At 38.9% G+C, this 14,274-nt stretch overlaps 3 protein-coding genes across 3 annotated transcripts; 2 read left to right on the forward strand and 1 right to left on the reverse strand.

Moving 5' to 3' along the window:
• Nucleotides 1-9: 9 nt before the first annotated feature.
• LOC145905707 (uncharacterized) lies at nt 10-1,850 on the reverse strand. Its single transcript, XM_082992973.1, has 3 exons — nt 1,775-1,850; nt 1,010-1,213; nt 10-601 (listed from the first exon to the last, which is right to left on the reverse strand). Exons 1-3 carry the CDS (start codon nt 1,804-1,806, stop codon nt 88-90), a joined length of 750 nt encoding a protein of 249 aa, XP_082849099.1. The 5' UTR covers nt 1,807-1,850; the 3' UTR covers nt 10-87.
• Nucleotides 1,851-5,204: 3,354 nt separating this feature from the next.
• Nucleotides 5,205-7,518, forward strand: LOC145906125 (uncharacterized). Its single transcript, XM_082993534.1, has 3 exons — nt 5,205-6,095; nt 6,325-6,792; nt 7,078-7,518. Exons 2-3 carry the CDS (start codon nt 6,394-6,396, stop codon nt 7,399-7,401), a joined length of 723 nt encoding a protein of 240 aa, XP_082849660.1. The 5' UTR covers nt 5,205-6,095; nt 6,325-6,393; the 3' UTR covers nt 7,402-7,518.
• Nucleotides 7,519-8,848: 1,330 nt separating this feature from the next.
• LOC145905488 (serine hydrolase-like protein) lies at nt 8,849-13,522 on the forward strand. Its single transcript, XM_082992702.1, has 12 exons — nt 8,849-8,991; nt 9,243-9,298; nt 9,637-9,786; nt 10,148-10,261; nt 10,369-10,410; nt 10,584-10,603; nt 10,797-10,871; nt 10,942-11,048; nt 11,108-11,187; nt 11,265-11,379; nt 12,340-12,427; nt 12,885-13,522. The coding sequence occupies exons 1-12, from the start codon at nt 8,870-8,872 to the stop codon at nt 13,026-13,028; spliced, it is 1,113 nt and encodes a 370-aa protein (XP_082848828.1). The 5' UTR covers nt 8,849-8,869; the 3' UTR covers nt 13,029-13,522.
• The last annotated feature ends 752 nt before the right edge of the window (nt 13,523-14,274 follow it).

Genomic DNA, 14,274 nt, shown 5'->3' on the forward strand with positions numbered 1-14,274 from the left:
ATTCGTGTATTACATCAAGACAGTGCCACGATGCGCGATAAAGGTGTACAAAAAGAGAAATGCAACAACAACGTTGAGCGACCACAACTAATAAAAACAACACGGCATTCTTGCACACGCTTCCTTCGTCTCATTCAAGCAAGCGTTCGCCACCTTGCGGAAAGTGTACGATTCTTTTTTTGGCTGCTGCTGGATTACAGTTTGGTGGGTAACCTTGGGTTTCGTGACGTTTAGTGCCTCCGCACCTTGCTGCAGCCCACCGCCGTGAGCAACCTCCCATTCGAGTTGTTTCTTTGCCAACTCCTCGCCCGCTTGCTCCACCAAACGGTGAAATGCTTTGCGTACGTGCGTGCAGTCTTTTGCCGAGGTCTCTATAAAAGTCGAGTTTTCTTCCTTTGCCAGAGCGATGCCTTCAGCGGACGGAATAGAACGCTGATGACGCAGGTCAAGCTTGTTGCCCACCAACATGGTCACGTCACAACCGCTGTGGTTGCGTAAATCTTTGATCCAACGCGAAGCGTTCTCGAACGAGCGAACCTTTGTGATGTCATAAACAACAAGAGCGGCTGCAGCTTCTCGGTAGTAGGAGGAAGTTAGATTTCTAAAGAAGCAAAAAAAGGGTGTCAGGTTAGCGCTAATTGGGGACGGGTCAAGACGGGGAGGATAGCGCACTAGATCGAACAGCAACAAGTCGATAAAATCGATTCGTGGATTCTTGAAGACGGGGTGGAAAATTGGATTGTGACGCCTTTGATGGAGGGAATTGGCTCGCTTCGTACTTCCCGTTCGGCTGTTTACTGTCACCTTGAAATCGATATTTCAAAGTGCAATGCCATGTTTATAAAATCAACGCCAGTTCAAAGGCACAGATGGCTTATCACGGGGCACGACTTGCGCCACGTTCATAGCATAGGGAAGCCTTATGTTCAAGGGCTAAATATTAGGACAAAAATATTTTAGGTCAAAAGCACTTTGTCTGTCACAGTCGGGTAAAGTCACACAAACGAACCTGAACATGTTTTTTCCGGCCAAGTCCCATATCTGCACGCGGACAACTCTGTCGCCGACCTGCACACTTTTTACGGCAAAATCAAGACCCACTGTGGGAACCGGATCCTCGCTGAAATCGTCGCGCACGAAACGAGACACAATCTGGGACTTCCCCACACCTGAATCGCCGATAACCACCAATTTTATGACATCTTTTGGGGGCCTGCAACGAGATTTCAAACGTAATAAGTTGGGCATTCGTAGAAACCAAAACAAAGCAAATGGAAACAGATTACACATTTCTAAGCGAATTCTTTGCGTTGGGTTATAAAAAATGTGTTTTTTTGGCCTCGATAAACGTTTGACTGAATTTTATCTTTGCCACACGAGTCATGGTCACATAAATACGGCAATGTTCGAAGTTATATTACTTCCATACGCCTGAACAAAAAAGGAACCAGGAAAATGGTCATCGATTTGACGCCTTTAACGCAAATAATCAAGAAAGCCTTATAAATAGCCGAAAAACCACGAACTGCTCGCATTTAATGAGTTGCCAATAATTAGCGTCATCGATGCTTTAACACGAAGTATGACGTAACAATGGCATTGTACGCAACACTTAATTCACACAAGAAATAGTGACACAATCGTGGTGAAATTTTCCATTTTCGGACATGGTAGTTTCGTCACGTACTTGAAGGCGCGTCACAAAATACGTTATAGGGTGGTTAATTTACTCCATGAATTCAACCCTACAAAAATATACATGTTTTATACTTACATTGGCGGTTCAAGGCAGCCTCTGCAAGACATTTTAATTAAATTTATCTAAAAGCAATGTAAAACCGTGGATATCTGAAACAATTGAAGCAACTTTAGACCAGCTTGTCAATTTAAACATGCATATAACACAGCATAACAGTACAAGTTTTTTGTGACGAAACAAAGCAAGAACAAATCCGTCCCGACAATGGTTGTATGTAACGAAAAACAATGTAACTGTATAGTCTATGCATTTGCAAATCCCCAAAAGCTATAAGCTGCATACCTATTTCTGTACAGAATTGCCGCACACCAAACAACAACAAACAGCCTGCACCCAGGTCAATTTGCAAAGGAACGCAGCCAGGAGATGCGGATACAATATACCATTCCTTTTTCGGTGTGCCGTCCTCTGCTATCCTCCGCAAATCAATACAAATCCAATTTCGTATGCAGATAGAAAACCCCAAGGAACGTTTTAACGATTTTTACCAGTGGGTTCGGGACCGCTGCCCATATTGCTTTTCGGTTTAGCCTTGTTCTATCTTGACAGGCTACCGTTGTAACTGAAAGGCCACAATAATTAACCCCATGATTGAGCTCAGAAACTGCCTTCGATCGAACTTAGTATTTTGAATCAAGAACCAGGTGGGTTTGCCAAATCTGGTGTTGATTTGTCAGCCTGTACATCATCCAATATTAAATTTATGCGAAATGCGTTTCTACGCAACTGTTTCAAAAAATAACTGCTCACATCTTGGCTAAATTCTTAGTTTTAATGCCATAACCATGGTTTTGTTAACTTACTTCAAAACACAGATAATAACTAACTAATACATTTGATCAGTTTAATACCAAAACGACCTTATTTCTTAAGCTAACTTATTGGGGCATATTCTACTCGTAACTGACTCCTCAGCACTTTCTACTGTAGTTTTTATATATCTAAACGCAGGGAAACCACAACCGTTTCCAACGCAACCGAACGTGAAGTTTCTGTCGGTATTTTTACCCTATGATGCTAAAATTACAAAAAAAGTACTGCACGAGGCTGGCCCAGGTTTAGTTTAGCCTGGCGCAAGAAAACTTTTAACCTTCCAGGCGCCAAACAATTGTTACCGCCTTCCTGGTGCGGACTGTTGCTTCCTGTTTGATAGGATAAAGAATGAACTCCGTGGTCTAAGTCTAAAGTTCGTTAGCATGACAATTAAATCCTGCACCACCTTTCATGATTGGCTGAGTTTCGTAAACAAGGATAACGCACCACAGTATTCCATCAGCAAGTACATGTTATGTGAGTTTTTACCAACAGTCCTTGCTGCATATACTGCGCAATCTAACTACACTACAACCAATTTAATTTTATTTATAAAATGCCCACCATGCGTTGCGATACGTGAGATGACGTGGGGTGTAGATAAACAGGCCTCAGCATCGCGTTAATCAATTCCACTTCCTCGCAAATTCACATTCTGAAGGCGTTGTTACACCCATAATGCGTCATATATCTGCCTGCTGCAATGGTTCCATATAGTATGATTATTTAGGATTTGACATTTGATTCGACATTTGCAACTGGCTTGGCTCTTTCTGTAGAAAGATAGGGGGAATCACATTTCGCGTGCAAACATAGAACATAGGTACACGAAATACCTGTACATGCAAAACAGCTTTATAGCACAATAGATTACACGCTTGTGTCCCCATAACCCATTTTCTAGTCGGCACCTAAACCTTACTACATATTTCTTGGTTGTAGTGCAATTTCCTTATCGGTAAGGCACGTACATATATATATGTCTAAAAATCTTGCTAACCTCAGAGAAAGGTTTTTTATTACGACTTGCAACAAAACAAAACGGATTCTGATTCAATCCCAGCTCCATGAAAAAACTGTATATGCTGTCAATAGTCTGATGTCAGAAACACGACGCTCGAAACACGTTGCAAGAAGAAACTGCCACAAACTCAAGCAAACACAAGCTGTTTCGGCCAGCGGGAAACTCCAGACGCTAATTGTTTCCTCACAAACGCGCAGTCCACTTTTGTGGCGCAACAATGCAGACCCGGGACCATGGAGTACATTGCGGCTCAAAGGCTAAAGTTATTTGCAGTAACGAAAAGGTAAATTGTCCCTGTTGAATGTTATGCAGCGTTTGTCTAATTGTAGCGTCATAAATCTTCGCAGACCCAAACAACAAAAGAACTATACGTTTAAGAACTTCGTAACAACGACTGATCCTTCATTAATTGCTTTACCAAACATTCTGCTGAAACGAAATTGGAACTCAAACAGAGGATGATGTATTACAGTCTTCCTGCACCATCATGGTACAGCTTGCGAGGTGACAGTACGGGCAACAGAGATTCGCACTTAATTAAGGCGCATCTACATTGCACGCAGCTCTGCACAGCGCGAGGTTGAAAAAATAAGCGAAACGATCGTGTCACACATCAATTTGTCTTTTGCCACTATAAGGTTAATGCTACAACATGAGGTGACGGGTATTACAATGGGGGTATTACAAACAAATGATAGGCCAAAACCAATGATGACAAACATTTGTAAGACGTTAAATTGCCTCAAAAAGACTTAATTACAAATTTATGAAAGGTGCCATGTTTTATTCTTTTGAAATTAAAACTGTTCACATAAATTAGAACACGTGGCGTTCTTGTTTGGTTATGTCAACCGACACATTTTGTATGGCGTCTAAAGCGAAAAAAAATGGGAAGCTTCGAGGCCTTTTCTCCTCTGGTGAAACTTTTTTAGCCGCAGGCTTTTTCTGACCGCGGGGCTTTTTCTAACTGTGGGGCCCATTTGATAAGCACCGCATGGCAACCAGCAGTTGTTGACGCATAAGTTGCAATTAAAAAAGTCAAGATATTAAACACATTTGATAATTTTTTACTCTATCATGTAGATTTAAACAGTAAAATCGGACATGTCCAGGAAAATCCTATCACATGGCAACTCCATTTTATACACAGAGTAACGAAAATACATCTTTGTTGGAGATTTTTTTAGTGTTAAGAGTTTTTTGAAGACGATTTGATACGATAATTTGTTTTTCTTCTCAGTGCAACAACTGAAAGGTTACGACGTTTATGATGGAAATACAATTCGACCACAGCTTCCAAGCTTGCGATGCCTTAAAACGGCGCACGCGTGCCTCTACAGGACATTTAGGAACCTTTGTAAAAAATATAGCATTGACATAATAAGGACCAATGACGTAACAAGAGGATTTGTACAAATACATTATGTTAGGTAAGTTACATTCCTAACACCTACAGTTTTGCTATCAGGTGACGTTAATCAACAATTTAAGTTTCAGTTCCTGTTCCTGTAGCCTACACCAGCATGCCTGGCTGTTACAATTTCGGTTCCTCTTTTTCTGTATAAATAATGCGTTCGAAACAGTGTTGAGAATGATTTAACACGCCCCGTAACAAGGTTGTAAAGTTGGTTGGGATTTAACTTACTTCGCGTCAGATAGCTTGGGTTTGGTTAGTGGAGCGTAGCTGAAGTAAGAAAACAGGAACTGCTTCATGTGTCCAATTTCTTTGTGCTGCCGATTGAAGCGCGCACAGCACCGCGATTAAACAAAGCTTTAGTACAGACTGTAAAGTAGCAATATGTGACCTGCAGTTTATTTTGTGGTCAAGATCAACGTTGCATTTGGGGCAAGTATAATGCTGTGGGCGATTTGTCAAGTGTTTCTCCAGAAAATAGCACATTCTGATACGATAGTTACATTAACTGTAAGGCATGCTGCTGTTCTAACCCAAATCCAAACACCAGAAGATAACGAATCGCGATACTGTTACACGGTATTATTCAACCATTCATGGACTGTTTGAACAAACAAAAGTGTATTAAAAATTTAGATTCTGTCCAAGCATCACGAAAACGGTAATGCATCAAGTGAAGTGAATGCATATAAAGTACATGTTAACAATCTATTCGCATGTTGACGCGAGTCGCTAAAATTAGCATCTGAGTCATGTGCAGGATACCAGCAGTCTCTTGTTTGTGCTTTCGAGAGAAACTATACAAGGCTCTTTAACTGTGACTACACAAAAATATATTGCGTTTTCATCTAATAACCATAAAGCGTTAAGATGTGGTTGGTAGCATATGGCCCGTGGTGTATACATAGCTCCTCTTATAACATTTCTTTGCTTGTTCATGTTGCAAGGCAAAAAGTTCCCCTTCGGGACCTCGAGGGATTGGTTCCGCTTGGATGACTCGACTGAGTGAAAATGGAGAAAGTAAATTCGCTTTGGGGGATTTTTTCATAGTGGGGAAATGTGGTTTCCAAGTTGCGCCACCAGAGGTATTCGATCTGTTCCCGTTATAGAAAGGGGTAGTTCATTGTTTCCACCGGGAAAAAAAGTTTAAACTTCAAAATAGTTTCTTGGAACAGCAGGCAGTTAGAAAAAGGATTTAAATTTTTGGTGTGTGGGGTTTGTTGTATAAGTTGACTAATGTTTTTCTGATGGGCCTTTTGCATTCATTAAGTTACATTTAATCGAACTACATGCAAAATTTTTTACACTTTATAGATCACAATCTATTCCAAATTGTTGTGACGCAGTTTTGACATCATAGTTGACTTATTAAAACCCTGAAAAATGTCGCAATATCAAGATATGAAAGCCTATTTAGTGGCCGACTGCGACAAAGAGGATGCGTTGGCGCAATATGAGAAGTCGGCAAAAACCCTTGGCGAAAGTATGTTTGGTCTCGACTTCCGTGACGACCAGATGAAAGTGATCGCCATTCGCCCAAACACAAGTCCCGCAAGTGCAGCAGAGCGTGTCAAGACCATTGCCATGGAGATGGCGACGCCGAATAGCGACGAAAAAATACGACAGGTTTTCTTTGGTTTCAGCGGAGGAGCGAAGTGTATTGTTCGGGCGTTTACGGAGCTCAGGCGGGAGATGGATGCGGACAAGTTTAAACACCTAAAAGCCAACACGGCTTTGGTCACTTTGGGTGCGACGGAATACGTTGATCCATCCATGGCGAAGGTTGGTGTTCGCTTTTGTGGATTTAGTTGCGATAATAAAGCGTTAGATTTGGTTCATACTTGCAAAAACTAGTTTTAATTTTACACTTTAATATTTATATGGAATATTTACACTTGCAAATGCAATAAACCTCTACGCCATGTATCAGTACCAGAAGTGCACACAAAAAATATTTTAAACCATTACCCAAACTCAAGTTGTTGAACAGGAATCAAAACTTGCATTGAGGCAAAGACAGGTTTCTAAACATTAAGACTTCAATTCCCTGTGTTTGTTTGTCTGAAGGTGGTGATGAACGTTGTGCCACCAAGTGCTCGTGTTACGGCCCGCGAAGATTTCTTTGTGCTGCCCGAAGCTGAGTCAAAGCCCCCAGCGCCAGCTCAAGCACAAAAATCAACTTCAAGCAAAGCGGCGGAGTTGTTTCAGTGGTCTTCACAGTCAGTGCAGTCGTCGGCGGAACTGCTACAGATGAGCGTTGGGATTGCTGATGCATTTGGCCTTCCTTTATCCAAGTATATGAACGTCACCAGATGGAAGGCCGTCCTGGATATGTTGATAAAGGGGATGCCCCGTGTTCAAGGGCCGCTAAACCGAATGATTGAGCAATAAACATCCCTTACCTTTTACGCTATTATAAGACATATTACTTTTCTGTACAATAGACGTTGAGGTTTACTGGTTATTCAAATACAAGTGTGATGCTGAATAAAAGATTGAATATTATTACTATCATGCTAACAAAGTAATGGAAACTACATTGGATCAGTGATCCAAGCTACACTGGCATCAGGCCGTGGACCAAAAACCGTATGGAAAGTTTCCCTGCAATGCTGAAAATATCAATCAAGTAGACAGCTGTATAGATGAAAAAATATGCAGAAAAATGTAATTCGCCTGAAGAGACATCATCATCTTCTGTGACTGATGCAGAGTATGAAAATAAGCAACATAAACAGATCTAGAGGGTATGCATGCGTTTTTTAGGAAAAAGGTCATTTAATATAAAATAGTACTTCCAATGAAATGCAGGAAAACAAGAAGATAAAAGGAAACGCAATAAAGAAGGAAAATACTATAGACTTCAGCTTTGGAGCTTTCAGGAACACACCCTTGTGGTTGATAGCACCACACAACCAAGACGAAATAAGCCACTCGAATGAAAAAAACCAAAACGATCAGGAAGCACTTTGCAGAACCATCAACAAAAAATTTCTTCAAAAGTTGAAATATTGGGATCTACCCTAAACTGCAGATGCAGGCCTTGCGATCGCAGTAACTTATTTAATTATGCTAGTAGTATCAACAAAAAACACACCAAATACGTCTGTATTGTATGCAGCCATATATGTCCTCATACATTTTGGGCAGAAAGTTTTGACAATGCTCTTTGTCAAAGTAGGCACTAATGCTGTGTCATCGCTTTCCAGTAACCACTGTAACTTGTTCCATGTGGCTCTGTGCATGTTCCAGCCTGTGGACATTCTGGGCAACGCATCCTTTGCATGACGTTACGTAAATGCTGTAGTGGCCACATGTTAGTCGCTGACGTATCGAGAGTGTTTCAGCGGGGGTGCACAGACCGGTAAATGTGTCAACCATTGACTCGTGGAAAGCTTACGCGTACAACTCTCATACGTTTCTTTGTATCAATTCTAATAAATAACATTTTGTTGCTTAGAGTTATAAGTTATCCGCATCCAAAGTATTTTAGTTTTTTTTTCAGTTGGTTTATTGGTTTATTATTTCTTTGAATTTTAATACTACCCTAAATTAAAGCGTTGAAGTTCACACAGATTTCTTTGCAACATAGACTCATATAGGCCTATGTGGATTAAATTTGGCGAAAACTTCGTTTCCCGGTGTAAAAGGAATTTTCTCCGAATTCTGAGTTGGCGTAGAATACTAAAACATAGAATACTGTTTTAGTATTCTATGGTGTAGGACTGTAGGTGAACAAGATTCAGACTTTGCCCTCGAAAGTCCTTACGTCATCATGATGCAGCAATAAGCAAATCGTATGAAAACTGCACCCAATCATGCGTAACGTCATGATAACTTGGAAGGAAGGAAATAACAGATGAATCAATGTTTTCATGCAAGAGCTAAGTTTTTCAATTTGCTTCCATTATTAACAAGGAAACTTAAATCTTCTGTCATTCGTAACATTGCTGGTGGAAAATCTACATTCCATAGTAACAGGTATAAGCATGTGTGTAGTGAATTGTAATGTCCTACTAGTATGTGACGTGTTAGTACAATACGTTTTTATTTTTTGTGCATATAACGTCTCAGACCTACACATTACTATGTACAAAATGTAGATACTTAGTTCGAATTAATTTTTGTGCCAAAATAGTTGACCAACTTGGGTTTAATTAGGTCTCTCTACTGATGACATTGGTAATAATGTGACATTAGGGTTTTTGGTTTAACTTTAAATTCTATTTTAGGTCATTTCACACTGGTACCATGGATGAAATATCTTTTGTTGGAACTTCAGCAAGAGGTAAATTGGGTTTAAAATTTTATGGAGAAGTAAAAAGTTTATTCTGACTGATCATTAACACTATTGTTCAGCATCTCATACCGACTTGTCTACCACAATGCTGAACACATTATTGATTGTAATAATGTATTGTAACTGCACCAAGCACAAACAATGGTTTCATAGGTTACTGTTTATCAAGTGTATCAAATTCATTGCATTGGCATTTTTATTATTTAGTAACGCTTCTTGACGACTACCTAACATTAGTAATTATGATAAGTCCATGTCTCTCTGTAAAAATACACAATGATAGTCATGTTGCATTATCAACATAATGGAAACACAAACCATTACAGGTTTAACCAAGGAAATAGAAATCCCTGTTCCTTGGGGGAAAATTGGTGGAAAAACCTTCGGCGATGAGAAAAATTTCCCGGTTTTGTGCACACATGGATGGCTTGACAACTGTAACACATTTGATACCTTGATTCCTTACTTGCCTAAAGGTTTGATGCATTATTATAGTTGGAAAAATAAAATTACAAGCAACATTGTTAGCGCTTTTGGTCAATTATTGTTTTGCTAACAAATCGATGATAGAAATTTATCATGATGTGATGTGCCAGGCATGCCTTGGTTACTTATAATGGTTATTTACTGATATTACAAATATTACCTTCCTAAAGCACCACTGTTTTTAAGAAAAGTTAAAAAAAAAACAATATGCACATAAACAATGGAGCCTCTAATATAGTTCTGAAAATAATAAGTACATCAAAGCTGGGCTAATGAGACCTAATGTGTCAAAACAGTGGCCCTGCATGCAGCTCACTGAAAATAATAAGTACATCTGTTTTTTTCTTGTAGACAAGTTTTTCGTCTTGATTGATTTTCCTGGCCATGGAGCATCGTCACCAATTCATAAAGGAATGTGTTATTCCATTCATCTGTACATCAGTGTTCTTCAGAGAGTTGTAAAATGTATGTGATTTGATCAATATTTTCGTCTGTACTGTGCATCATGTCAGTTATTGGAAAACAGGAAACTTATAAATTTTAATTGTTTATGATATTGTGTTTTTATGTAGTTTACAATTGGAAATATTTGAGCATCCTTGGACATAGTCTTGGTAAGTGCTATATTACTTGCAGCTTGCAAAAAAATGCCAAAAAAATATAATGTACAGTTTTGTGAGCTTTTAACACGAACAAAAAAAACGGCACAACTGAATGTGATTTCACTGTTTTTTCTGTTAAATTTCTTCTGTCCTTCTTCGTACATCATAAGTGTGTTTGCCTACAGGTGGAAATGTTGGTGCCTTGGTAAGTTGCTTGCATTATAAATTTTAATTACACCTTCATAACAATTAGAGCTATTTGAAACGATTGAATTTGGACACATACAGAACTTATTGCAGATTTGTGCACAGACTTAAATTCATGATACAAGCATGCAGCCAATAATGTGAATTCTGTGAGCTGTTCACAGAATTAAATATTTGAATTTGCATTTTAGTACGCAGGGACATACCCTGAAAAAGTTGACAAGCTGATTATAATTGATGTGGCTGGGGTTTTCCCTGTTCCCGCGGTAAGTTTTTCTGAAATATGTCTGAATTAAAAGAATAGTTTATTTACACAAAAAACTTCTTTGTTTTTAGGAAAACTCTTCAGGTCAACTAAGATCGTGCATAGATGGGCATTTGGACTTAGAAGACAACCCCGAGAAATTTTCAGCTTTTTATAATTATGACGATGCCAAAAAAAGGTTCATTACCAATTTTCCTTTAAAAAGGCATTACTGATACACGTTGGTCCTTTTAACAGGCTCCTTACCGCTAACAAATCCCTAACTGAAAGTGCAGCAGACATCTTGCTGGAAAGAGGAACCAAAAAACTTGAAAATGGTAATTGGTCGCCTGAAAAACAATGGCTTTGAAACCACAGGGGGTTCCGGATAGCGTAAACGACTGTGATTTTTCAGGTGGCTTTGCTTTCACGCGCGATCCCCGCCACAAATTGCGTCACCCCGTTTCCATGACACCCGAAGTTGGTCTCCACTTTATCAACAAGATCGAGGCGGAACTACTGCATATCATGTAAGTGGTGTTGAAAAATACTTCGGAAATTGCTTGGAAACGAACAAATTCGATTGACAATGTTCACAGTATTTTTAATGCGTATTTCGAAAGTTCTAACTTTAATGTAAAAAATAATCATTGCGGTTTTCAGCCAACTGTTAGCAAACACTGTTTTCGGTATCTTCGTGTATGGGAGTGTTTTCACTGAAGTTTTATTAACTAACTTACATACAATTTTTTTAAATTTAAACAGCAAAAAATGAACTAAAATTACATTATACTACGATATAAGCAGCGTTCGCAAGCAACACTAATATATACCAACGTTTGGCGGGCCAAATTCTGTACCCCGCGGGCCAGAGTTTGACCTTGTCTGAGCGAAGTATAGAAGCATGTGAAGTAGGTGGGTTTACCGCTAGACAACATTACTTGGTCTGTCGGCAGTTCGGCTAATCAAACAAGTAAAAAACAATACGTTATGTGTGGAAATGCACTCAAACCGTGGCAACGTAGGGCCTTGCCCGATGAACCTTTACCTCTCTTATGTGAGAAAAGTATGTTGCGTCATCCGAAATGTATATTTACGGCGAAGTTGAAGCGTAAGTTGACAAACTTGACGTTTCACGGGCCAGAAATTGTGAAACGTTGACACTGGGCCATTAGGTGGTGCGAGTATACTTTTTATAAAAGTGTAAAAAGTGCGTTTGTTTACAGTATAATTTATAAACTAACCTATTTACAATAAATACCCTTTAAAAACTGAATACTAAAATGCAGAAAAAAAACGTGGACTGAAAATAAAATGAAATTGACTGTGAACAGTTTTTTGATATTACCAATGTATGACGGACTATAGATCAAATGGCCCAAGGGGTCCAACTTGTGCCATGTATGGTTTAAAGCATTTGTTGAAAAATTGATGAAAAAAAATTGTGTTGATAATGTAAATTTACATGATGGCATTTATATCGTTGATAGTGCCAAAGAAGGGATACTTCGGAAAAATATATCTGAGATCCACAAACAAGCGTTGGAACTTTTATTCAACAACTTTAACAATGCCCAGGTATCACAAAGTTTTACTATAAGTACAAATTGCATGATCAGCAAAGTGATGGCAATAATATGAACTGTTTAAGCTGCAGACAGATGACCACTGATCTGATGGATGGGACTTTTTACGTCGAAACAGTGGCCATCTGTCTGCAGCTTACACAGTACAAATTACGTTTGTCAAAAAAAGGGTTTTGTGCCAAATATTAACGAAATATTGCACATATTGACTTTAAATTCCTGCAAAACGGGTAAACTTCCAAACGATTTGTTGTTGCAACTTTAGTTTTGTATACATATACAAAAAGGACTCAATTTTAATTTTTACGATGTTAACTGTGTTTAAAACTTTTATACGTACCACACAAGAAAATTTATTTAAGTTAAAGTTTTTTAAGACTGATGCACAATTCAGTGTATTTTTCTATGTTTGGTCAATGCTGGCAATCACCCGCCTATGTTTTCTTCAGTCGAAACAGATGGTCGAGGTCGTAGGGCGCCACCACGTGCATTTGTGCAACCCCGAAAACATAGCAGATCACGTGGTACAATTTTTATCAAAACCTCGTCGCTCCGGACTCGAAAAAACCAAACTGAGTTCGCCGAATATGTGAAAGTTTTTTCTGTGACTTGACTTGAATTGTCAGTAGATAGACGTCTCGTAGTAACTTAAATATTACTAAAAATACCAATGCGTTTTTTTTTTACATCGACGTGTTAATTTTTTTTCCTACGTAGGGGAAATTTGTGTAATTTTATTGATTATTGTCTTCTTTTTCACTGGTCTCCGGGAAACAGTATACAGAGACGTTTATGCGCTACCAGGGTGGCTTGGTTCACCGATCCGGTGTTGTTTATTGTATTTTCATCGGTGCGCTAAATGTTTTACACATTCCAAATGTTGTTTTCATTTTGTATTGCCTTCGAATATCTTTGTCTATGCAGTTGGTAGAAAATATGTTGAAATCTTTTAATTGCTCCCTGTTGCAAGTATAGCGTTTTCTGTCTATTTTACTTTGCATTATAGCGAGACGTAAAAATATAATTTTTGTTTGAATAAAAAGGAAGTTCATAATCGACAGTTATTGCTTGTTTATTATTATTATTTCGAAAAAAAAAACATTAATGAATAATTCGTGGGATTAACGACGCAAAGCAGGCACTGTACTTTCCCGTGGGGTGTTTCCCTCTGTTGGAGATATTTTGGCTGCAATTTCGGAAGATTTTGTAGAAGAGTATGTTCTCATTTGGGACAGTATAAATATGCACGATGGTACAATCTTCATGTCTCATCTGCATAATGGCATCAACATCAACAGTAATTGAGTGTAATCCACATCTAGGGACATGAGCCCTCAGTAGGCATTAACTTATTCAAAAACTCGTACGTAGTGTTTACGGTAGTTGCAATCCTGCTTGTTTTCCCGTGCGGGAATCAGTGCCAATGTTCCATCAATTTGTTATGTGCTAACCAATTAAACAGTGATTTCATATTGACTAGTGATGTGTTGCGCCGGATCCGGGTTCCCGGACCCGGCCGGATATTGACCAATTTTCAATACCCGGACCCGGCCGGATAATACACTTAATTTTACCGGATAGTTGGGAAAGCATTTTTGTCCTAAAAGCGGACAAACATTTCGCAAATTACTCGTTTTTAGGACCCAGTCTGTGATACTCGCCGACTTACGATTTTTCTGTTGTTTGTTATCAAGGTTTTTCGTGACGTGTTATACCATATTAATAAATACCCACGTTTATTTGTTCCACTCATGACAGGCTAACCTTAACATAGCATTCTGTTTGGCAATCAAACATTTTTGCCATAATACACGAATCGGATAATTTGGAACTGGGAAC

Source organism: Ascidia mentula, chromosome 6, assembly GCF_947561715.1.
Source record: "Ascidia mentula chromosome 6, kaAscMent1.1, whole genome shotgun sequence".
Classification (NCBI taxonomy): domain Eukaryota; kingdom Metazoa; phylum Chordata; class Ascidiacea; order Phlebobranchia; family Ascidiidae; genus Ascidia; species Ascidia mentula.

Coding starts and splice junctions, on each gene's coding strand:
- LOC145906125 (XM_082993534.1), top strand. CDS start 6,394: ATGTCGCAATATCAAGATATGAAAGCCTATTTAGTGGCCGACTGCGAC. Junction 6,793..7,077: donor TTGATCCATCCATGGCGAAG/GTTGGTGTTCGC, acceptor GTTTGTCTGAAG/GTGGTGATGAACGTTGTGCC.
- LOC145905488 (XM_082992702.1), top strand. CDS start 8,870: ATGAATCAATGTTTTCATGCAAGAGCTAAGTTTTTCAATTTGCTTCCA. Junction 8,992..9,242: donor TCTACATTCCATAGTAACAG/GTATAAGCATGT, acceptor ATTCTATTTTAG/GTCATTTCACACTGGTACCA. Junction 10,411..10,583: donor CATCCTTGGACATAGTCTTG/GTAAGTGCTATA, acceptor GTTTGCCTACAG/GTGGAAATGTTGGTGCCTTG.
- LOC145905707 (XM_082992973.1), bottom strand. CDS start 1,806: ATGTCTTGCAGAGGCTGCCTTGAACCGCCAAT. Junction 1,214..1,774: donor GGCTGCCTTGAACCGCCAAT/GTAAGTATAAAA, acceptor ATCTCGTTGCAG/GCCCCCAAAAGATGTCATAA. Junction 602..1,009: donor GCCGGAAAAAACATGTTCAG/GTTCGTTTGTGT, acceptor TTGCTTCTTTAG/AAATCTAACTTCCTCCTACT.